This window comes from Carcharhinus amblyrhynchos, chromosome 2, assembly GCF_965287045.1.
Source record: "Carcharhinus amblyrhynchos chromosome 2, sCarAmb.v2.hapA, whole genome shotgun sequence".
Classification (NCBI taxonomy): Eukaryota; Metazoa; Chordata; class Chondrichthyes; order Carcharhiniformes; family Carcharhinidae; genus Carcharhinus; species Carcharhinus amblyrhynchos.
Genome location: NC_137325.1, coordinates 150,542,733 through 150,567,815, shown reverse-complemented (window position 1 = coordinate 150,567,815; position 25,083 = coordinate 150,542,733). Strand labels below are relative to the sequence as shown.

The 25,083-nt window shown below is 48.1% G+C and overlaps 1 protein-coding gene across 1 annotated transcript in view; it reads right to left on the bottom strand.

Annotated features, from left to right (window-relative positions):
• Nucleotides 1-25,083, bottom strand: part of LOC145360079 (uncharacterized) — a 115,405-nt gene that overhangs the window by 19,818 nt on the left and 70,504 nt on the right. The window contains exon 4 of the mRNA XM_080215029.1: nt 7,960-8,136. Within this exon, the coding sequence (XP_080071155.1) occupies nt 7,960-8,136 (177 nt within the window). The remainder of the gene's footprint in view (nt 1-7,959; nt 8,137-25,083) is intronic.

Below are 25,083 nucleotides of genomic sequence, written 5' to 3'. Positions count from 1 at the left end.
CTACAGTCCACACCCGGATTTGGGCCGGTGGGCTGACAAATGGCAGATGGAGTTTAATTTAGATAAATGGGAGGTGCTGCATTTTGGTAGATTGAACCAGGGCAGTACTTACTCAGTTAATGGTAGGGCGCTGGGGAGAGTTACAGAACAAAGAGATCAAGGGGTACATGTTCATAGCTCCTTGAAAGTGGAGTCACAGGTGGACAGAGTGGTGAAGAAGGTATTCGGTATGCTTGGTTTCATCGGTCAGAACATTGAATACAGGAGTTGGGATACCTTATTGAGGTTGTAGAAGACATTAGTAAGGCCACACTTGGAATACTGTGTGCACTTCTGGTCAATCTACAGAAAGGATATTATTAAACTAGAAGGAGTGCACAAAAGATTTACTTGGACGCTACTGGGACTTGATGGATTGAGTTATAAGGAGAGGCTGGATAGACTGGGACTCTTTTCTCTGGAGCGTAGGAGGCTGAGGGGTGATCTTATAAAGGTCTGTAAAATAATGAGGGGCATAGACAAGGTAGATAGTCAATATCTTTTCCCAAAGGTAGAGGAGTCTAAAACAAGAGGGCATAGGTTTAATTTGAGAGGGGAGTGATACAAAAGTGTCCAGAGGGGCAATTTTTTCACACAGAGGATGGTGAGTGTCTGGAACAAGCTGCCAGAGGTCGAAGTAGAGGCGGGTATAATTTTATCTTTCAAAAAGAATTTAGATAGTTACATAGGTACGATGGGCATAGAGGGATATGGGCCAAATGCGGGCAATTGGGATTTGTTTAGGGGTTTTAAAAAAAAAGCAGCATGGATAAGTTGGGCCGAAGGGCCTGTTTCCATGCTGCAAACTTCTATGGCTCTCTATGACCTGGGTAATTTTTCACATTGCTGGCAGATGCCAGTGTTGTAACTGCACTGGAACAGCTTGGCTAGGGTCACAGCAAATTCTGGGATCTTCAATATTATTGCTGGAATATTGTCAGGGCCCATTGCCTTTACAGCGTCCAGAATCTTCAGCCATTCATTGATATCACATGGAGTGAATTGAATTGGCTGGAGACTGACATCTGAGATGCTGGGACCACTGGGGGAGGCTGAGATGGATCATCCTCTTGGTACTCTGACTGAAGATTGCTGTGAATGCTTCAGCCTTATCTTTTACACTGAGATGCTGGGCTCCTCCATCATTGAGGGTGGGGATATTTGTGGAGCCTCCTCCAGTGAGTTGTTTAATTGTCCACCATCATTCAGGACTGGATGTGGAAGGACTGCAGAGCTTAGATCTGATCCATTGGTTGTGGGGTCACTTATCTCTGTCTATTACTTGCTGTTAATGCTGTTTGGCACGCAAGTAGTATAGTGTTGCACTTCACCAGGTTGACACCTCATTTTTAGGTTTGTCTGGTGCTGCTCCTGGAATGCCCTCCTGCACTCTCCCTTGAACCAGGATTGATCCCCTGGCTTGATATTAATAGTTGAATGGGGGATGTGCCAGGACATGTGGTTGCAGATTGTGCTGGAATGCAGATCTGCTGCTGCTGATGGTCTACAGTGCCTCATGGATGCCCAGTCTTGAATTGCTGCATCTGCTTAAACTCTATCCCATTCAGCATGATACCACACAACACGAAAGAGGTTATTCTCAATGTGAAGACAGGACTTTGTCTCCACAAGAACTGTATGGTGGTCACTTCTCCCATTCCTGTGATGGACAGATGAATTTGTGGCAGGCAGTTGGTGAGGATAAGGTCAAGTATGTTATTTCCTTTTGTTGGTTTCCTCACCACCTGTCACAGTCCCAGTTTAGCAGTGATATCCTTTAGGACCCGACCAACTCGCTCTGTGGCGCTGCAACCGAGTCACTCTTGGTGGTGCACATTGAAGTCCCTCACAAAGAGAACATTTTGCGCCCTTGCCACACTCAGTGCTTCCTCCTAGTGTTGTTCAACATGAAGAAATACTGAATCATCACCCAAAGGAGGATGGTACGTGGTAACCAGTAAGAGGTTTCCTTGCCCATGTTACATAAGAACATAAGAAATAGGAGCAGGAGTAGGCCATCTAGCCCTTTGAGCCTGCCCCGCCATTCAATATGATCATGGCTGATCTGAAGTGGATCAGTTCCACTTTCCCGCTTTCTCCCCATAACCCTTAATTCCCCTGTCTATCAGAAACCTATCTACCCGTGACTTAAATATATTCAGCGAGGCAGCCTCCACCACTTCAACGGGCAGAGAATTCCAGAGATTCACCACCCTTTGAGTGAAGAAGTTCCTCCTCAACTCCATTCTAAACTGCCTCCCCCCCTATTTTGAGGCTGTGCCCTCTAGTTCTGTTTTCCTTTCTAAGCAGAAAGAATCTCTCTACCTCTACCCTATCTAGCCCATTATTATCTTGTAAGTCTTTATAAGATCCAGGCCCAGTCTATTCAATCTCTCCTCATAAGCTAACCCCTTCATCTCTGGTATCAGCCTGGTGAACCTTCTCTGCACTCCCTCCAAGGCCAATATATCCTTTTGCAAATAAGGTGACCAAGACTGCACACAGTACTCCAGCTGCAGCCTCACCAGTGCCCTGTACAGTTGCAGCAAGACCTCCCTGCTTTTATATTCAATCCCCCTCGCTATAAAGGCCAGCATCCCATTCGCCTTCTTGATCACCTGCTGCACCTGCAGGCTGGGTTTTTGCGATTCGTGCACAAGGACCCCCAGGTCCCACTGCACCGTAGCATGCTGCAGCTTTTTGCCTTTTAAATAATAATCCCTCCTACTATTATTTCTACCAAAGTGGATAACCTCACATTTGCTAACGTTATACTCCAGCTGCCAGGTCCTCACCCACTCACTCAGCCTATCCAGATCTCTCTGCAGACTTTCCACACCTTCCACGCAATTTGCTTTTCCACTCATCTTCGTGTCATCAGCAAATTTTGTTACCGTACACTCAGCCCCTTCCTCCAGATCATCTATGTAAATGGTAAACAGTTGAGGTCCCAGCACCGAACCCTGCAGCACTCCACTAGTCACCAACTGCCGACCAGAAAAGCATCCATTGATTCCAACTCTCAGCTTCCTGTTAGATAGCCAATTCTCTATCCGCGCTAACACTTTACCCCCAATCCCATGTACCCTAGCCTTCTGCAGCAACCTTTTGGTGAGGCACCTTTTGTGAGGTGGATAAGGGTAAGGCAGTTGACGTGGTGTATATGGATTTTAGTAAAGCGTTTGATAAGGTTCACCATGGTAGGCTACTGCAGAAAATGCAGATGCGTGGGATTGAGGGTGATTTAGCAGTTTGGATCAGGAATTGGCTAGCTGATAGAAGACAGAGGGTAGTGGTTGATGGGAAATATTCAACCTGGAGTTCAGTTACAAGTGGTGTTCCTCAGGGATCTGTTTTGGGGACACTGTTGTTTGTCATTTTTATAAATGACCTAGATGAGGGTGTAGAAGGATGGATTAGTAAATTTCTGATGACACCAAAGTCAGAGGAGTTGTAGACAGTGAGGATGGATGTTACAGTTTGCAGAGGGACATAGATAAGCTGCAGAGCTGGGCTGAGAGGTGGCAAATGGAGTTTAATACGGAAAAGTGTGAGGTGATTCACTTTGGTAAGAGTAACAGGATTACAGAATATAGGGCTAATGGAAGAACTCTTAGTAGTGTTGACGAGCAGAGAGATCTCGGGGTACATGTGCACAGATCCCTGAAAGTTGGCACCCAGGTTGGTAAGGTTGTTAAGAAGGCATACTGTGTGTTAGCTTTTATTGGTAGAGGGATTGAATTTCGGAGCTGTGAGGTCATGTTGCAACTGTACAAAACTCTGGTGTGGCCACACTTGGAGTATTGCGTACAGTTCTGGTCGCCGCATTATAAGAAAGATGTGGAGGCATTGGAAAGGGTGCAGAGGAGGTTTACCAGGATGTTGCCTGGTATGGTGGGAAGGTCTGATGAGGAAAGGCTGAGGGACTTGAGGTTATTTTCATTGGAGAGAAGAAGGTTACGAGGTGACCTAATTGAGGCATACAAGATGATCAGAGGGTTGGATAGGGTGGACAGTGAGAGCCTTTTTCCTCAGATGGTGATGGCTAACATGAGGGGACATAGCTTTAAATTAAGGGGTGGTAGTTATGGGACGGATGTCAGAGGTAGGTTCTTTACTCAGAGGGTAGTAAGGGCGTGGAATGCTCTGCCTGCAGCAGTTGTAGACTCGCCAACTTTAAGGGCGTTCAAATGGTCCGTGGAAAGGCATACGGATAACATTGGAATAGTTTAGGTTAGAGGGTCATTAGATCGGTTCCACTCGTCGGCACAACATCAAGGGCCGAAGGGCCTCTACTGCACTGTAATGTTCATGTTCACCTTATCGAACATCTTCTGGAAATCTAAAACCACCACATCCACCGGTTTCTCTCTGTCTACTGCACTAGTCATATCTTCATAGAAATCCAGTAAATTTGTTAAACACGACTTCCCCTTCACGAATCCGTGCTGCGTCTGCTTGATCAGACCATTCTTTTCTAGGTGTCCTGCTATTTCTACTTTGATGGCGGATTCTAGCATTTTTCCAACTACGGACATTAAGCTAACCAGCCTATAATTCCTTGCCTTTTGTCTGCTACCTTTTTTAAACAGCGGCGTAACATTAGCTGTTTTCCAATCCTCCGGCACTTGCCCAGAGTCCAGCGAATTTTGATAAATAATTACTAACGCATCTATCGCTTCTGCCATTTCTTTCAGAACCCTGGGATGCATTCCATCCGGTCCCAGGGACTTGTCTACCTTCAGTCCCATTAGTCTACCAAGCACTACCTCTCTAGTAACAATAATTGTATTAAGGACCTCATCTCCTACCATCCCTCTATCTTTAATATTCGGTAAACTATTTGTGTCCTCCTCCATGAAGACTGACACAAAAAACTTACTTAGAGTCTCAGCCATTTCCTCATTACCCACCGCTAAATCCCCTCTCTCATCCTCCAAGAGTCCAACATTCGCTTTAGCCAGTCTTCTTTATATATTTGTAAAAACTTTGACTATCATTTTTTATATTTAGAGCTAGTTTAGCTTCATACTCTATCTTTTGTGTCATCAGCAAATTTTAGGTTAGCCATTTACTGTATATTTCCTATCTGTATTAGACCTTCCGAAATGCATTACCTCACATTTGTCCGGAATAGACATACATTTTCGACATGGTGGCACAGTGGTTAGCACTGCTGCCTCAGAGTGGCAGGAACCCAGGTTCAATTCAGGTCTTGGGTCACTGTCTGTATGGAGTTTGCACATTCTCCCAGTGCCTGCGTGAGTTTCCTCTGGGTGCTCCAGTTTCCTCCCGCAATCTTAACATGCGCGTGTTAAGTGCACGAGCCCCTTAGTTTCAGGGGGATTACGTAAGAACGTAAGAACTTCGGAGCAGGAGTAGGTCATCTGGCCCTTCGAGCCTGCTCCACCATTCAATAAGATCATGGCTGACTTTTTTGTGGACTCAGTTCCATTTACCCTGCCCGCTCACCATGACCTTTAATTCCTTTACTGTTCAAAAATTTATCCTTGCTTAAAAACATTCAACGAGGGAGTCTCAACTGCTTCACTGGGCAGGGAATTCCACAGATTCACAACCCTTTGGGTGAAGAAGTTCCTCCTCAACTCAGTCCTAAATCTGCTTCCCCTTATTTTGAGGCTATGCCCCCTAGTTCTAGTTTCACCCACCAGTGGAAACAACTTCCCTGCTTCTACCTTATCTATTCCCTTCATAATCTTATATGTTTCTATAAGATCTCCCCTCATTCTTCTGAATTCAAATGAAAATAGCCCCAGTCTACTCAGTGTCTCCTCATAAGCCAACTCTCTCAACTCCGGAATCAACCTAGTGAATCTCCTCTGCACCCCCTCCAGTGCCAGTATATCCTTTCTCAAGTAAGGAGACCAAAACTGTACACAGTACTCCAGGTGTGGCCTCACCAGCACCTTATACAGCTGCAACATAACCTCGCTGTTTTTAAACTCCATCCCTCTCGCAATGAAGGACAAAATTCCATTTGCCTTCTTAATTACCTGCTACATCTGCAAACCAACTCCTTGAGATTCCTGCACGAGGACACCCTGGTCCCTCTGCACGCTGCAATTTTTTACTATTTAACTGAGTAAGTCCTGCCCTGGTTCAATCTACCAAAATGCATCACCTCACATTTATGTAAATTAGAACATAGAGCAGTACAGCTCAGTACAGGCCCTTCGGCCCTCAATGTTGCGCCGAGCTATGTCCAAACCCAAGATCAAGCTATCCCCTATCATTCTGGTGTGCTCCATGTGCCTATCCAATAACTGCTTGAAAGTTCCTAAAGTGTTCAACTCCACTATCACAACAGGCAGTCCATTCCACACCCCAACCACTTTCTGAGTGAAGAATCTACCTTGGACATTCCTCCTATATCTCCCACCATGAACCTTATAGTTATGCCCCCGAGTAACAGCTACATCCACCCGAGGAAATAGTCTCTGAACGTCCACTCTATCTATTCCTCTCATCATCTTATAAACCTCTATTAAGTCGCCTCTCATCCTCCTCTGCTCGAAAGAGAAAAGCCCCAGCTCCCTCAACCCTTCCCCATAAGACCTACCCTCCAAACCAGGCAGCATCCTGGTAAATCTCCTCTGCACTCTCTCCAATGCTTCCACAACTTTCTTATAGGATGTGGAATTTCTTATAAATTAAACTCCATCTGCCATTCGTCAGTCAATTGGTCCAATTGATCAAGATCCCGTTGCAATTGGAAATAACTTTCTTCACTGTCCACTATGCCACCAATCTTGGTGTCATCTGCAAACTTAGTAACCATACCCCCTATATTCTCATCCAAATCATTAATATAAATGACAAATAACAGTGGGCCCAGCACTGATCCCTGAGGCACACTGCTGGCCACAGTTCTCCAGTTTGAAATACAACTCTCCACAACCACCCTCTGGCATCTGTCAAGAAGCCAATTTTGTATCCATTTAGATACCTCACGCTGGACCCCGTGAGATTTAACTTCATGCAACAACCTACCATGCGGTACCTTGTCAGAGGCCTTGCTGAAGACCATGTAGACAACATCAACTGCACTGCCCTCATCTACCTTCTTGGTTACCCCTTCAAAAAACTCAATCAAATTTGTGAGACATGATTTTCCACTCACAAAGCCACGCTGACTGTCCCTAATCAGTCCTTGCGTCTCTATTTTGGAGATCATCCATTTTGTTGTTATTCTGACCAAAATGGATGACTTCACATTTACCAACATTGTACTCCATCTGCCAGACCCTCACCCACTCACTATCTATATCCCTTTGCAGACTTTCAGCATCCTCTGCACACTTTTCTCTTTCACTTATCTTAGTATCATCTGTGAATTTTGACACACTACACTTGGTCCCCAACTCCAAATCATCTATGTAAATCGTAAACAGTTGCGGTCCCAACACTGATCCCCAAGGCATACCACTAGTCACTGATCACCAACCAGAAAAATACCCATTTACACCCACTCTTTGCTTTCTGTTAGTCAACCAATCCTCTATCCATGCTAATACATTACCCATAACACTGTGCACCTTTATCTTGTGCAGCAGCCTTTGGTGTGGCACTTGTCAAATGCTTTCTGGAAATCCAGATACACCACATCCAATCCAGATACACCGCATTACCCGATGTGTCAGGTAAATACATGGGGATACGGAGCTAAGGTCTGGGTGGGATTGTTATTGGTGCAGCGTCAATGGGCCAAATGGCCTTCGTCTGTACTGCAGGGATTTCATTATTGATTACATACCCAGATCAATTGATTACATACAGATTTCAAAGACCCATTGTTTGAAACAAATTCCAAACTCCCACTGTTCAGAAAGCCATTACCATTGGCTCTCTTTTTCCCTGTCATTGTGAGAGGGTGTAATGACAAAGAGAAACAAGACGCACCATAACCTCCCCTTCTTTAGCTGAGGAGTTCTCAGAGTTGGAACGCTTCCCACACTTCCTTTTCCTGTTCCTTCTTGACTGTTCACAGACTTGTTCCTGTGGTGATGTGTCACTTTCTATGTGAACATTGACTTCAGTGACTGCTTGTTTCTTGATTTCAATTCGTTTGTTCTTCTTCTGCAGAGAAAAAACAAAGATTAGTACTGTGAACACCACTGGACAGGATCAGCACTGTGAACACCACTGGACAGGATCAGTACTGTGAACACCACTGGACAGGATCAGTACTGTGAACACCACTGGACAGGATCAGCACTGTGAACACCACTGGACAGGATCAGTACTGTCAACACCACTGGACAGGATCAGTACTGTGAACACCACTGGACAGGATCAGCACTGTGAACACCACTGGACAGGATCAGTACTGTGAACACCACTGGACAGGATCAGTACTGTGAACACCACTGGACAGGATCAGCACTGTGAACACCACTCGACAGGATCAGCACTGTGAACACCACTGGACAGGATCAGCACTGTGAACACCACTGGACAGGATCAGTACTGTGAACACCACTGGACAGGATCAGCACTGTGAACACCACTGGACAGGATCAGTACTGTGAACACCACTGGACAGGATCAGTACTGTGAACACCACTGGACAGGATCAGTACTGTGAACACCACTGGACAGGATCAGTACTGTGAACACCACTGGACAGGATCAGCACTGTGAACACCACTGGACAGGATCAGTACTGTGAACACCACTGGACAGGATCAGCACTGTGAACACCACTGGACAGGATCAGTACTGTGAACACCACTGGACAGGATCAGTACTGTGAACACCACTGGACACGGTCAGTACTGTGAACACCACTGCACAGGATCAGCACTGTGAACATCACTGGACAGGATCAGTACTGTGAACACCACTGGACACGGTCAGTACTGTGAACACCACTGGACAGGATCAGTACTGTGAACACCACTGGACAGGATCAGCACTGTGAACACCACTCGACAGGATCAGCACTGTGAACACCACTGGACAGGATCAGCACTGTGAACACCACTGGACAGGATCAGTACTGTGAACACCACTGGACAGGATCAGCACTGTGAACACCACTGGACAGGATCAGTACTGTGAACACCACTGGACAGGATCAGTACTGTGAACACCACTGGACAGGATCAGTACTGTGAACACCACTGGACAGGATCAGTACTGTGAACACCACTGGACAGGATCAGCACTGTGAACACCACTGGACAGGATCAGTACTGTGAACACCACTGGACAGGATCAGCACTGTGAACACCACTGGACAGGATCAGTACTGTGAACACCACTGGACAGGATCAGTACTGTGAACACCACTGGACACGGTCAGTACTGTGAACACCACTGCACAGGATCAGCACTGTGAACATCACTGGACAGGATCAGTACTGTGAACACCACTGGACACGGTCAGTACTGTGAACACCACTGGACACGGTCAGTACTGTAAACACCACTGGACAGGATCAGTACTGTGAACACCACTGGACAGGATCAGTACTGTAAACACCACTGGACAGGATCAGCACTGTGAACACCACTGGACAGGATCAGTACTGTGAACACCACTGGACAGGATCAGTACCGTGAACACCACTGGACAGGATCAGTACTGTGAACACCACTGGACAGGATCAGTACTGTGAACACCACTGGACAGGATCAGTACTGTGAACACCACTGGACAGGATCAGCACTGTGAACACCACTGGACAGGATCAGTACTGTGAACACCACTGGACACGGTCAGCACTGTGAACACCACTGGACAGGATCAGTACTGTGAACACCACTGGACAGGATCAGTACTGTGAACAACACTGGACAGGATCAGTACTGTGAACACCACTGGACACGGTCAGTACTGTGAACACCACTGGACAGGATCAGCACTGTGAACACCACTGGACAGGATCAGTACTGTGAACACCACTGGACAGGATCAGTACTGTGAACACCACTGGACAGGATCAGTACTGTGAACACCACTGGACAGGATCAGTACTGTGAACACCACTGGACACGGTCAGCACTGTGAACACCACTGGTCAGGATCAGCACTGTGAACACCACTGGACAGGATCAGTACTGTGAACACCACTGGACACGGTCAGTACTGTGAACACCACTGGACAGGATCAGCACTGTGAACACCACTGGACAGGATCAGTACTGTGAACACCACTGGACAGGATCAGTACTGTGAACACCACTGGACAGGATCAGCACTGTGAACACCACTGGACAGGATCAGTACTGTGAACACCACTGGACACGGTCAGTACTGTGAACACCACTGGACAGGATCAGCACTGTGAACATCACTGGACACGGTCAGTACTGTGAACACCACTGGACACGGTCAGTACTGTGAACACCACTGGACAGGATCAGTACTGTGAACACCACTGGACACAGTCAGTACTGTGAACACCACTGGACAGGATCAGCACTGTGAACATCACTGGACACGGTCAGTACTGTGAACACCACTGGACAGGATCAGCACTGTGAACACCACTGGACACAGTCAGTACTGTGAACACCACTGGACAGGATCAGTACTGTGAACACCACTGGACAGGATCAGTACTGTGAACATCACTGGACAGGATTAGTACTGTGAACACCACTGGACAGGATCAGCACTGTGAACACCACTGGACAGGATCAGTACTGTGAACACCACTGGACACGGTCAGTACTGTGAACACCACTGGACAGGATCAGCACTGTGAACACCACTGGACACGGTCAGTACTGTGAACACCACTGGACACGGTCAGTACTGTGAACACCACTGGACAGGATCAGCACTGTGAACACCACTGGACAGGATCAGCACTGTGAACACCACTGGACACGGTCAGTACTGTGAACACCACTGGACACGGTCAGTACTGTGAACACCACTGGACAGGATCAGCACTGTGAACACCACTGGACAGGATCAGTACTGTGAACACCACTGGACAGAATCAGTACTGTGAACACCACTGGACAGGATCAGCACTGTGAACACCACTGGACAGGATCAGTACTGTGAACACCACTGGACAGGATCAGCACCGTGAACACCACTGGACAGGATCAGTACTGTGAACACCACTGGACAGGATCAGCACTGTGAACACCACTGACTGGACACGGTCAGTACTGTGAACACCACTGGACAGGATCAGCACTGTGAACACCACTGGACAGCATCAGCACTGTGAACACCACTGGACAGGATCAGCACTGTGAACACCACTGGACACGGTCAGTACTGTGAACACCACTGGACAGGATCAGCACTTATGTTCGGATGAGGCTTGAGGGCTCGGGTAGTGCAGTAGAAAGCTTTAGATTGGCTAGGAGGGAGTTGAAGAGGGAGTTAAGAAGGGCTAGAAGAGGGCATGAGATGACTTTGGCTGATAGGATTAAGGAGAATCCTAAGGCGTTCTATAGGTATGTCAAGAACAGAAGGTTGGTCAGGGCAAGATTAGGGCCAGTTACAGACAGTAGGGGGAAGTTGTGTGTGGAACCGGAAGAGATTGGAGAGGCATTGAACCATTATTTCTCTTCGGTGTTCACGCAGGACGATATGAATGTAGCTGAGGAGGTCACTGGGGTGATGGGGTGTAAAATAGAAAGTATTGCAGTTGATACAGAGGATGTGTTGGATATTCTAGAAGGGTTGAAAATAGATAAGTCCCCTGGTCCAGACGGGATTTACCCTAGGATTCTATGGGAGGCAAGAGAGGTGATTGCAGAGCCACTGGCTCTGATCTTCAGGTCGTCGTTGGTCTCTGGTATAGTACCGGAAGATTGGAGGACAGCGAATGTTGTCCCATTGTTTAAGAAGGGGAACAGAGACTTCCCTGGGAATTATAGACCAGTGAGTCTTACTTCTGTAGTGGGCAAGGTTTTAGAAAGAATTATTAGGGATAGGATTTATAGTTATTTGGAGAGTAATGAATTGATTAGAGATAGTCAGCATGGTTTTGTAGCGGGAAGGTCGTGCCTTACTAACCTTATTGAGTTCTCTGAGAAGGTGACCAAAGAGGTGGATAGGGGTAAGGCAGTAGACGTGGTATATATGGATTTTAGTAAGGCGTTTGATAAGGTTCACCATGGTATGCTTCTGCAGAAAATGCAGATGTATGGGATTGGTGGTAATTTAGGTACTTGGATCAGGAATTGGTTAGCGGATAGGAGACAGAGGGTGGTGGTTGATGATAATTATTCATCATGGAGTTCGGTTACGAGTGGTGTGCCTCAGGGATCTGTTTTGGGGCCACTGCTGTTTGTAATCTTTATTAATGATCTGGATGAGGGTATAGTTGGGTGGATTAGTAAGTTTGCTGATGACACCAAAGTCGAAGGTGTGGTAGATTGTGAGGAAGGGTGTCGAAGTTTGCAGGGTGACTTGGACAGGTTGCAGAGCTGGGCCGCGAGGTGGCGGATGGAGTTTAATGCGGAGAAGTGTGAGGTAATCCATTTCGGTAGGAATAACAGATGTGTTGAGTATAGGGCTAACGGGAGGACTCTGAATAGAGTGGAGGAGCAGAGGGATCTAGGTGTATGTGTACATAGATCCCTGAAAGATGGGAATCAAGTAGATAAGGTTGTTAAGAAGGCGTATGGTGTCTTGGCGTTTATTGGTAGGGGGATTGAATTTAGGAGTCGCAGCGTCATGTTGCAACTGTACACAACTCTGGTGCGGCCGCACTTGGAGTACTGTGTGCAGTTCTGGTCCCCACATTACAAGAAGGATGTGGAGGCTTTGGAGAGGGTGCAGAGGAGGTTTACCAGGATGTTGCCTGGTATGGAGGGGAGGTCCTATGAGGAGAGACTGAGGGATTTGGGGTTGTTTTCGCTAGAAAGAAGGCGGCTAAGAGGGGATCTTATTGAAACATATAAGATGATTAGAGGTTTAGATAGGGTGGATGGTGATAGCCTGTTTCCTCGGATGGAGAAAGCTAGCACGAGGGGGCATGGCTTTAAATTAAGGGGGGGTAGTTATAGGACGGATGTCAGGGGCAGGTTCTTTACCCAGAGGGTGGTGAGGGACTGGAATGCCCTGCCTGCTGCAGTTGTAAATGCGCCAAGTTTGGGGGCGTTTAAGAGATTGGTGGATAGGTTTATGGACGAAAAGGGATTGGTTTAGATTAGTGGGTCAATGTTTTTTTTTAAAAATAAGACTGGTCGGCGCAACATTGTGGGCCGAAGGGCCTGTTCCGCGCTGTAATGTTCTATGTTCTATGTTAACACCACTGGACAGGATCAGTACTGTGAACACCACTGGACACGGTCAGTACTGTGAACACCACTGGACACGGTCAGCACTGTGAACACCACTCGACAGGATCAGTACTGTGAACACCACTGGACAGGATCAGTACTGTGAACACCACTGGACAGGATCAGCACTGTGAACACCACTGGACAGAATCAGCACTGTGAACACCAGTGGACAGGATCAGTACTGAGAACACCACTGGACAGGATCAGTACTGTGAACACCACTGGACAGGATCAGCACTGTGAACACCACTGGACAGGATCAGTACTGTGAACACCACTGGACAGGATCAGCACTGTGAACACCACTGGACAGGATCAGTACTGTGAACACCACTGGACAGGATCAGCACTGTGAACATCACTGGACAGGATCAGTACTGTGAACACCACTGGACAGGATTAGCACTGTGAACACCACTGGACAGAATCAGTACTGTGAACACCACTGGACAGGATCAGTACTGTGAACACCACTGGACAGGATCAGTACTGTGAACACCACTGGACAGGATCAGCACTGTGAACACCACTGGACAGGATCAGCACTGTGAACACCACTGGACACGGTCAGTACTGTGAACACCACTGGACAGAATCAGTACTGTGAACACCACTGGACACGGTCAGGACTGTGAACACCACTGGACAGGATCAGCACTGTGAACACCACTGGACAGGATCAGCGCTGTGAACACCACTGGACAGAATCAGTACTGTGAACACCACTGGACAGGATCAGCACTGTGAACACCACTGGACAGGATCAGCACTGTGAACATCACTGGACACGGTCAGTACTGTGAACACCACTGGACAGGATCAGCACTGTGAACATCACTGGACACGGTCAGTACTGTGAACACCACTGGACAGAATCAGTACTGTGAACACCACCTGACAGGATCAGTACTGTGAACACCACTGGACAGGATCAGTACTGTGAACACCACTGGACAGGATCAGTACTGTGAACACCACTGGACAGGATCAGCACTGTGAACACCACTGGACAGGATCAGCACTGTGAACACCACTGGACAGGATCAGTACTGTGAACACCACTGGACAGAATCAGTACTGTGAACACCACTGGACACAGTCAGTACTGTGAACACCACTGGACAGGATCAGTACTGTGAACACCACTGGACAGAATCAGTACTGTGAACACCACTGGACAGGATCAGCACTGTGAACACCACTGGGCAGGATCAGTGCTGTGAACACCACTGGACAGGATCAGTACTGTGAACACCACTGGACAGAATCAGTACTGTGAACACCACTGGACAGGATCAGTACTGTGAACACCACTGGACACGGTCAGTACTGTGAACACCACTGGACACGGTCAGTACTGTGAACACCACTGGACAGGATCAGCACTGTGAACACCACTGGACAGGATCAGTACTGTGAACACCACTGGACAGGATCAGCACTGTGAACACCACTGGACAGGATCAGCACTGTGAACACCACTGGACAGGATCAGTAGTGTGAACATCACTGGACAGGATCAGTACTGTGAACACCACTGGACACGGTCAGTACTGTGAACATCACTGGACAGGATCAGTACTGTGAACACCACTGGACACGGTCAGTACTGTGAACACCACTGGACACGGTCAGTACTGTGAACACCACTGGACAGGATCAGTACTGTGAACACCACTGGACACGGTCAGTACTGTGAACACCACTGGACAGGATCAGTACTGTGAACACCACTGGACAGGATCAGCACTGTGAACACCACTGGACAGGATCAGCACTGTGAACACCACTGGACAGGATCAGTAGTGTGAACATCACTGGACAGGATCAGTATTGTGAACACCACTGGACACGGTCAGTACTGTGAACATCACTGGACAGGATCAGTACTGTGAACACCACTGGACACGGTCAGTACTGTGAACACCACTGGACACGGTCAGTACTGTGAACACCACTGGACAGAATCAGTACTGTGAACACCACTGGACAGGATCAGCACTGGGAACTCCCAGTGTGCACAGGGCTGCACGGTGGTTAGTTCTGTTGCCTGACAGTGCTGGGGACCCAAGCTGAAATCCAGTCTCAGGTCACTGTCTGTGTGGAATCTGTACATTCTCCCTGTGTCTGCATGGATCTCCTCTGGGTGCTCCAGTTTCCTCCCATACTCCGAACATAGCAGTTTAGGTGGATTGGCCATGGTAATTGCCCCTGAGTCTCGGGGGATTAGAACATAGAACACTACAGCACAAACAGGCCCTTCGGCCCACGAGTTGTGCCCATCACATCAACAGACCTACCAGTCTATAGACCTATCTATAACCCCCAATCCCATTAAATTCCATACACTCATCCAGAAGTCTTTTAAAAGACCCCAGCGAGTTCGCCTCCACCACCACTGACGGCAGCCGATTCCATTCACTCACCACCCTCTGAGTGAAAAACTTACCCCTAACATCACTTCTGTACTTGCCTCCCCGCACCTTCAATCTGTGTCCTCTCGTAGCGACCATTTCAGCCCTGGGAAATAGCCTTTGAGAATCCACCCTATCTATTCCTCTCAACATTTTATAAACTTCTATCAGGTCGCCTCTCAACCTTCATCTCTCGAGGGAAAAGAGTCCCAGCTCCCTCAACCTAACTTCATAAGGCATGCCTCCCAGTCCAGGCAACATCCTTGTAAATCTCCTCTGTACCCTTTCAATAGCTTCTACGTCTTTCCTATAGTGAGGCGACCAGAACTGCGCACAGTACTCCAAATGAGGCCTGACAAGGGACTTATAAAGTTGCAGCATTACCTCCCGATTCCTAAACTCAATCCCTCGATTAATGAAGGCCAGTACACCATACGCCTTCTTGACCACATCCTCCACCTGCGAGGCCGATTTAAGAGTCCTGTGGACCCGGACCCCAAGATCCTTCTGCTCTTCAACACTACTAAGACTCCTGCCCTTGATAGTGTACTCGTTCATCCCGTTGGTTCTGCCAAAATGGACGGCTACGCATTTATCCGCGTTGAAGTCCATCTGCCACTTCTCCGCCCAGTCCTGCATCCTATTTATGTCCTGCTGCAACTTTTGACATCCTTCCAGACCATCCACAACACCACTGACCTTCGTGTCATCAGCGAACTTACTTACCCATCCCTCCACTTCCTCATCCAGGTCATTTATGAAAATGACAAACAGCAAGGGTCCTAGAACAGATCCCTGGGGCACTCCACTGGTGACTGACCTCCATTCAGAAAAAGCCCCATCCACAACCGCTCTCTGCCTTCTGCAGGCAAGCCAGTTCTGGATCCACAAGGCCAAAGGCCCTTGGATCCCATGCCCTCTCACCTTCTCAAGAAGTCTTGCATGGGGGACCTTATTAAACACCTTGCTGAAGTCCATGTACACCACGTCCACTGCACTTCCTTCGTCAATGTGTTCAGTCACATTTTCGAAGAACTCAACTAGGCTCATAAGGCACGACCTGCCCTTGACAAAACCATGCTGACTATTTCTGATCATGTCAAACCTCTCCAAATGCTCGTAAATCTTGTCCCTCAGAAGCCTCTCCATCAGCTTACCAACCACTGAGGTCAGACTCACCGGTCGGTAATTTCCTGGGCTGTCTCTGTTCCCTTTCTTGAAAATAGGAACTACATCCGCAATCCTCCAATCTTCCGGAACCTCTCCCTTCTCCATTGACGACGCAAAGATCATCGCCAGGGGCTCTGCAATCACTTCCCTCGCTTCCCACAGTATCCTGGGGTACATCCCATCTGGTCCCGGCGACTTATCTATCTTGATAGAATTCAAAAGTTCTAACACATCCTCCTCCTTAATATCCACATACTCAATCTTTTCCATCTGCTGCAAAACCGTAGCAAAATCTCCCAGATCAGTTTCCACTGTGAATACTGAGGCAAAGTACTCATTAAGCACCTCTGCCATTTCTTCTGGTTCCACACAGACCTTTCCCCCTTCACCTTTTATAGGTCCTATCCCTTCTCTTCTTATCCTTTTACTTTTCACATATTTATAGAAGGCCTTGGGATTCTCCTTAATCTTACCCGCCAAGGTCTTCTCATGACCCCTTCTGGCTCTCCTAATTTCCCTTTTAAGCTCCTTCCTACAATCCTTATACTCCTCAAGATCCTTAACATCTCCTAGTTCCCTGAACTTTTTGTACACCTTCCTTTTCCTCCTGACTGGGTTCACCACAGCCTTCGTGCACCACGGTTCCCGCGACCTATCAAAACCCCCTTGTCTCATCAGAACGTTGTCATGCAGAGCTCCAGACAAACATTCCTTGAATATCCGCCACCTTCCTTCGGTACTTTTCCCTAAGAACGCCTCCTTCCAGTTTATTTGTCCAAGTAACTTCCTGACTTCTTCGTATTTCCCCCTACTCCAGACAAACACCTTCCTAGCCTGCCTGATCCTATCTCGTTCCAATGCAATTGTGAAGGAGATAGAATTATGATCACCATCCCCAAGATGCTCTCCTACCGAGAGATCCATCACCTGTCCTGGTTCATTCGCCAGTACCAGGTCAAGTACAGCCTCTCCCCTCGTAGGCTTATCCACGTACTGTGTCAGGAAACCTTCTTGAACACACCTAACAAACTCCTCCCCATCCAAACTCCTTACCCTAGGGATATTCCAGTCGATGTTTGGGAAATTGAAGTCTCCCATCATGACAACTCTGTTATTACTACATCTCTCTAGAATCTGTTTCCCTATCTACACCTCAACTTCCCTGTCACTATTGGGCGGCCTATAGAATACACCCAGCAAAGTTTTCGACCCTTTGCTGTTCCTAACTTCCACCCACAGAGACTCTGTAGATAGTCCCTCCACGGCATCCTCCTTCTCTGCAGCCATGACACTGTCCCTGACCAACAGTGCCACTCCACCACCTCTTCTGCCACCCTCCCTGTCCTTCCTGAAGCATCTGAATCCTGGCACCTGAAGTACCCAGTCCTGTCCCTGAGACATCCAAGTCTCCCTAATGGCCACCACATCACACTCCTAAGCAGCAATCCACGCCCTAAGCTCATCTACCTTATTCACTACACTCCTGGCGTTAAAATATATACACTTCACCCCCTCAGTCTGGGCATTTCCCTTCTCCACCCCCTGTCTAATCTCCCTCTCATACTGCCTGCAGTCCTCTCCTACCTGGGAGCTAACCTCCTCCGTCCCAGTCTCCTCATCACAATTCCCTCCCCCCATCCTTTCTAGTTTAAAGTCCCCCCGGTAGCCTTAGCCACGAGACGAAGGGGTTGGACTATGAAGAGAGACTAAATAATCTAGGTCTGTACTCGTTGGAGTTTAGAAGGATGAGGGGGGATCTTATAGAGACATATAAGATAATGAAGGGGATGGATAGGGTAGAGGTAGAGAGATTCTTCCTTAGAAAGGATAGCTGGACTAGAGGACACAGCCTCAAGATAAGGGGGGTGCAGTTTAGATCGGAGTTGAGGAGGAACTTCTTCACTCAAAGGGTGGTGAATCTCTGGAATTCTCTGCCCGTTGAAGTGGTGGACGCTACCTCGCTAAATATATTTAAGTCATGGCTAGATAGGTTTTTGATAGACAAGGGAATTAAGGGTTATGGGGAGAAAGCAGGAAAGTGGAACTGATCCACTTCAGATCAGCCATGATCTTATTGAATGGCAGGGCAGGCTCAAAGGGCTAGATGGCCTACTCCTGCTCCTATTTCTTATGTTCTTATGAATCAAATTGAGATCCCTGGAGCTGTGAGGCAGCAGTGCTAACAATTGTGCCACTGTGCTGCCCACACCCTCTGTCTCCTACTGCTCAGCCAATTATGAATCCACCTAATCAGATTACCCTGTAACCCATGTGCATTTGCCTTCTCAATAAGTTTCCCATGTGGAACTTTGTCAAAGGTTTTGCTGAAATTCATGCGAAACCACACCAATTACACTCCCCTCATCCATACACTTGGTCACATGCTCAAAAAATTCAAATTTGTTCCTCTGACAAAACCAAAGAGGAAGATTCTCTCCTTCAGAACCTTTTCCAGTAGTTTCCCAACCACAGACGTGAGACTCACTGGTCTATAGCTCCCTGGCTTGTCTCCACAATCTTTCTTCCCACATCTATGAAGGGTTTGCTTGGCCATTTAAGAGGGTAGTTAACGGTCATGCACATTGCTGTCTGGAGACACAATACACATTGTCACTGGTACCCATTTTAGCAAGCAGTCTGTATCCTCCTGAATCAATTAAAATTCTCCTCACTATTACACTCTGGAGCCCCTTTTACATCAGAAATATAACACAACACCATTCAATTTCTAAAACCCTTGCATCAGTGGTAGGGAAATTAATGGAGAGGATTCTTCGAGACAGGATTTATTCCCTCTTGGAAATATGTGGACATATAAGTGAGAGGCAACATAGTTTTGTGAAGGGGAGGTCGTGTCTCACGAACTTCATTGAGTTTTTTGAGGAAGTGACGAAGATGATTGATGAGGGTAGGGCAGTGGATGTTGTCCACATGGACTTCAGTAAGACCTTTGACAAGGTCCCTTGTGGAAGACTGGTGCAGAAGGTGAAGTCTCACGGGATCAGAGGTGAGCTGTCAAGGTGGTTACAAAACTGGCTTGGCCAAAGAACTCCCACTCATAGAACATAGAACATAGAACACTACAGCACAAACAGGCCCTTCGGCCCACAAGTTGCGCCGACCACATCACCTACCAACCTACAGACCTATCTATAACCCTCAATCTCATTAAACCCCATATACTCATCCAGAAGTCTTTTAAAAGATCCCAGCGAGTTCGCCTCCACCACCACTGACGGCAGCCGATTCCATTCACTCACCACCCTCTGAGTGAAAAACTTACCCCTAACATCACTTCTGAACCTCCCTCCCCGCACCTTAAATCTGTGTCCTCTCGTAGCGACCATTTCAAACCGGGGAAATAGCCTCTGAGAGTCCACCCTATCTATTCCTCTCAACATTTTGTAAACTTCTATCAGGTCGCCTCTCAACCTTCGTCTCTCCAGGGAAAAGAGTCCCAGCTCCCTCAACCTAACTTCATAAGGTGCAGCACTCCGAAAGCTAGTGGCTTTTGCTACCAAATAAACCTGTTGGATTTTAACCTGGTGTTGTGAGACTTCTTACCGTGTTTACTCCAGTCCAACATTGGCATCTCCACATCATGTTGGTCAAAGAAGACAGAGGGTAGCAGTGAAAGGGTGCATTTCTAAATGGAGGGCTCTGACAAGTGGTGTTCCTCAGGGATCAGTGCTGGGACCTTTGCTGTTTGTAATATATATAAATGATTTGGAGGAAAATGTAACTGGTTTGATTAGTAAGTTTGCATACGACACAAAGGTTGGTGGATTTGCAGATAGTGATGAGAACCATCAGAGGATACAGCAGGATATAGATCAGTTGGAGACTTGGGCAGAGAGATGGCAGATGGAGTTTAATCTGGACAAATGTGAGGTAATGCATTTTGGAAGGTCTAATACATATAGGAAATATACAATAAATGGCAGAACCCTTTGAAATATTGATACGCAAAGGGATCTGGGTATATAGGTACACAGAGTCACTGAAAGTGACAAGGCAGGTGGAGAAGGTAGTCAAGAAGGCATACAGCATGCTTGTCTTCATCGGCCGGGGCACTGAGTTTAAAAATCGACAAGTCACGTTGCAACTTTGTACAACCTTAGTCAGGCCTCACTTGGAATATAGTGTTCAATTCTGATCACCACGCTACCAGAAGGATGTGGAGGCTTTGGAGAGGGTACAGAAAAGATTTACCAGGATTTTGCCTGGTATGGAGGACATCAGCTATGAGGAGAGGTTGGAGAAACTTGGTTGAGGGGTGACCTGATAGAAGTCTATAAGATTATGAGAGGCATGGACAGAGTGGATAGTCAAAAGCTTTTTCCCAGGGTGGAAGAGTCAATTACTAGGGGGCACAGGTTTAAGTGCAAGAGGCAAGGTTTAAAGGAGATGTACGAGGCAGATTTTTTACAGAAAGAGTGGTGGATTCCTGGAGCTCGTTGCCGGGGGAGGTAGTGGAAGCGGAGACGGTAGTGACTTTTAAGGAGCGTCTTGACAAGTACATGAATGAGATGGGAATAGAGGGATATGGTCCCCGGAAGGGTAGGGGGTTTTAGTTCAGTCGGGCAGCATGGTTGGTGCAGGCTTGGAGGGCCGAAGGGCCTGTTCCTGTGCTATAATTTTCTTTGTTCTTTGTTCTTGTGTCTGAATGACTAGAACCCAAGCAGCACTGAAAGTGACAGAAAGACTACCCACTGAACCTGAGAAGAGTCCGAGTTGATTACTGCTTCAGGGCTCAGCTCTCTGCTCCGCCCGCACTCACTGTGACTTCACACCCACTGTATTGCTTGGTATCTCTCTGCTCCCCGGACACTCACCATTGTCTGATCATTTGATTTGGCAAGTGTAAAATGGAAGTGCATTAAAAGAATGCTCCTCTGTGTATGGACAACAAAAGCTGACTTTGAGCTTGCAGACTGTTTGGAGTTGGACAAAGTCTCAGTGTTTTTAATTAGCTCCCCCCCAAGCTGCTTGGAGAGTGCTGTATGTACACAACACTGTCCCCACATCATTCAAACAGGCTGTTCTTCAGCTTTATCCACTGGCCTCAGTTCCAGGAATCTACAATTAGAGTGCACTCAAATTTCAGCAGCAGCACCAGATCAATGATTAGACTCATCATTCTACACACATCTCCCTCAACCCTGCCAAAAGGACAGAACTGAAAAGCTTACACAGCTAAATCCAACATTTCAACTTCTCTTTTACTGGAGCAGTACCTGAATAAACCTTGAAGCCGCAGATTGGAAAAGAAAACATAGAACATAGGGCTCTTCGGCCCTCGATGTTGCGCCGACCAGTGGATGGTCACTGGTCTCAGAGGGACTCAGAGCAACAGAACGGCGCAAGTAAACAACAATGGAGACCAAGGAGACATTGTTATCCCCCACCCCACCTCCACATTAACCCCTCCCCTCACCACTCCTTCCCCCTCCCTCATCCACTCCCCTCTCCTCTCCTCTCATCATCACCCTCTCTTAGGCGATGGCCTGGGGGTTTATTGCTAGATTATCAGTGCAGAAACTCAGCTACTGTTCTGGAGATCCTGGGTTCAAATTTCACCATGCCAGATGGTGGAATTTGAATTCAATGAAAAATATCTGGAATTAAGAGTCTACTGATGACCATGAAACCATTGTCGATTGTCGGAAATACCCATCTGGTTCACTAATGCCCTTTAGGGAAGGAAATCTGCCATCCTTACCTGGTCTGGCCTACATGTGATTCTTGAAACACAGCAATGTGGTTGACTTTTAACAAGGGCAACTAGGGATGGGCAATAAATGCTGGCCAGCCAGTGATGCCAGTGCCCTACAAATAAATACAAAAAAACCCTCCACCCCTCCCCACCCTACTCCACCATCATCACCCCTCCCCCATCATCACCCCCTCCCTCATCATCACTCCTGTCCCATCATCACCCTTCTCCCAGCCTTCTTCCCCGTCATCACCCTTCCCCCATCATCACCCTTCCACACCATCAACCCCTCCACATCATCACCCCTCACCACATCATCACCACTCCCCCATCATCACCCCTCCCCATCATCACCCCTCCCCCAACATCACCCCTCCCCATCATCACCCCTCCCCATCATCACCCCTCCCCCGTCATCACCCCTCCCCCGTCATCACCCCTCCCCCGTCATCACCCCTCCCCCGTCATCACCCCTCCCCATCATCATCCCTCCCCCAACATCACCCCTCCCCATCATCACCCCTCCCCATCATCACCCCTCCCCCGTCATCACCCCTCCCCCGTCATCACCTCACCACATCATCACACTCCCCACCATCACCCCTCCCCCATCATTACCCCTCCCCCACCATCACCCCTCCCCCATCATCACCCCTCCCCCATCATCATCTCTCCCCAATCATCACCCCGCCCCATCATCCCTCCCCCATCATCACCTCACCACATCATCACCCCTCCCCCATCATTACCCCTCCCCCATCATCACCCCTCCCCATCATTACCCCTCCCCCACCATCACCCCTCCCCCATCATCATCCCTCCCCCATCATCACCTCACCACATCATAAGAACATAAGAACATAAGAAATAGGAGCAGGAGTAGGCCATCTAGCCCTTCGAGCCTGCCCCGCCATTCAATAAGATCATGGCTGATCTGTCGTGGCTCAGTTCCACTTTCCCGCCCTCTCCCCATAACCCTTAATCCCCTCTCTTATCAAGAGACCCATCAACCCGCTTCTTAAAAATATTTAGCGAGGCAGCCTCCACCACTTCAACGGGCAGAGAATTCCAGAGATTCACCACCCTTTGAGTGAAGAAGTTCCTCCTCAACTCCGTTCTAAACCGCCCCCCTTTTATCTTGAGGCTGTGCCCCCTAGTCCTACTGTCTTTTTTGAGCGGGAAGAGTCTCTCCACCTCTATCCTATCCATCCCATTCATCATCTTATACGTCTCAATGAGATCTCCCCTCATTCTTCTAAACTCTAACGAGTACAAGCCTAGTTTATTCAGCCTCTCCTCATAGCTCAACCCCCTCAACTCCGGTATCAGTCTAGTAAACCTCCTCTGCACTCCCTCCAAGGCCAAAATATCTTTGCGCAGGTGCGGCGCCCAAAACTGCACACAGTACTCCAGCTGCGGCCTCACCAATGCCCTATACAGCTGCAGCAAGACCTCCCTACTTTTATATTCAATCCCCCTCGCTATGAAGGCCAGCATCCCATTCGCCTTCCTGACCACCTGCTGCACCTGCAAGCTGGGTTTTTGCGACTCATGCACAAGGACCCCGAGGTCCCTCTGCACCGTCGCCTGCTGCAGTTTTTCGCCCCGTAAGTAATAGTCCTTCCTACCATTCTTCCTACCAAAGTGGACCACCTCACACTTGCCAACATTAAATTCCATTTGCCATTTCCTGGCCCATTCGCCCAGCCTATCTAGATCCTTCTGTAGACTCTCCACACCCTCCGCACAATTTGCCGTTCCCCCAATCTTGGTGTCATCAGCAAATTTCAACACCCTGCACTCGGTTCCCTCCTCCAGATCATCTATATAAATGGTAAATAGCTGAGGCCCCAGCACCGACCCCTGGGGCACCCCACTAGTCACCAACCGCCAATCCGAATAGCACCCATTGACCCCCACTCTCTGCCTCCTATTTGACAACCAATCCTCTATCCACGCTAACACCCTACCCCCAACTCCATGTCCCTCGACCTTCTGCAATAACCTCTTGTGAGGTACTTTGTCAAACGCCTTCTGAAAATCTAGAAAGACCACATCCACCAGCTCTCCTCTATCCACCGCCCTAGACACATCCTCATAGAACTCCAGTAAATTTGTCAGACACGACTTCCCTTTAATGAAACCGTGCTGCGTCTGCTCTATCAAGCATCTATCATCACCCACCATCACCCCTCCCCCATCATCACCCCTCCCCCATCATTACCACTCCCCCACAATCACCCCTCCCTCATCATCACCCCTCCCCATCATCACCCCTCCCCCATCATCACCCCTCCCCCATCATCACCCCTCCCTCATCATCACCCCTCCCCCATCATCACCCCTCCCCCATCATTACCCCTCCCCCACAATCACCCCTCCCTCATCATCACCCCTCCCCATCATCACCCCTCCCCCATCATCACCCCTCCCCATCATCACCCCTCCCTCATCATCACC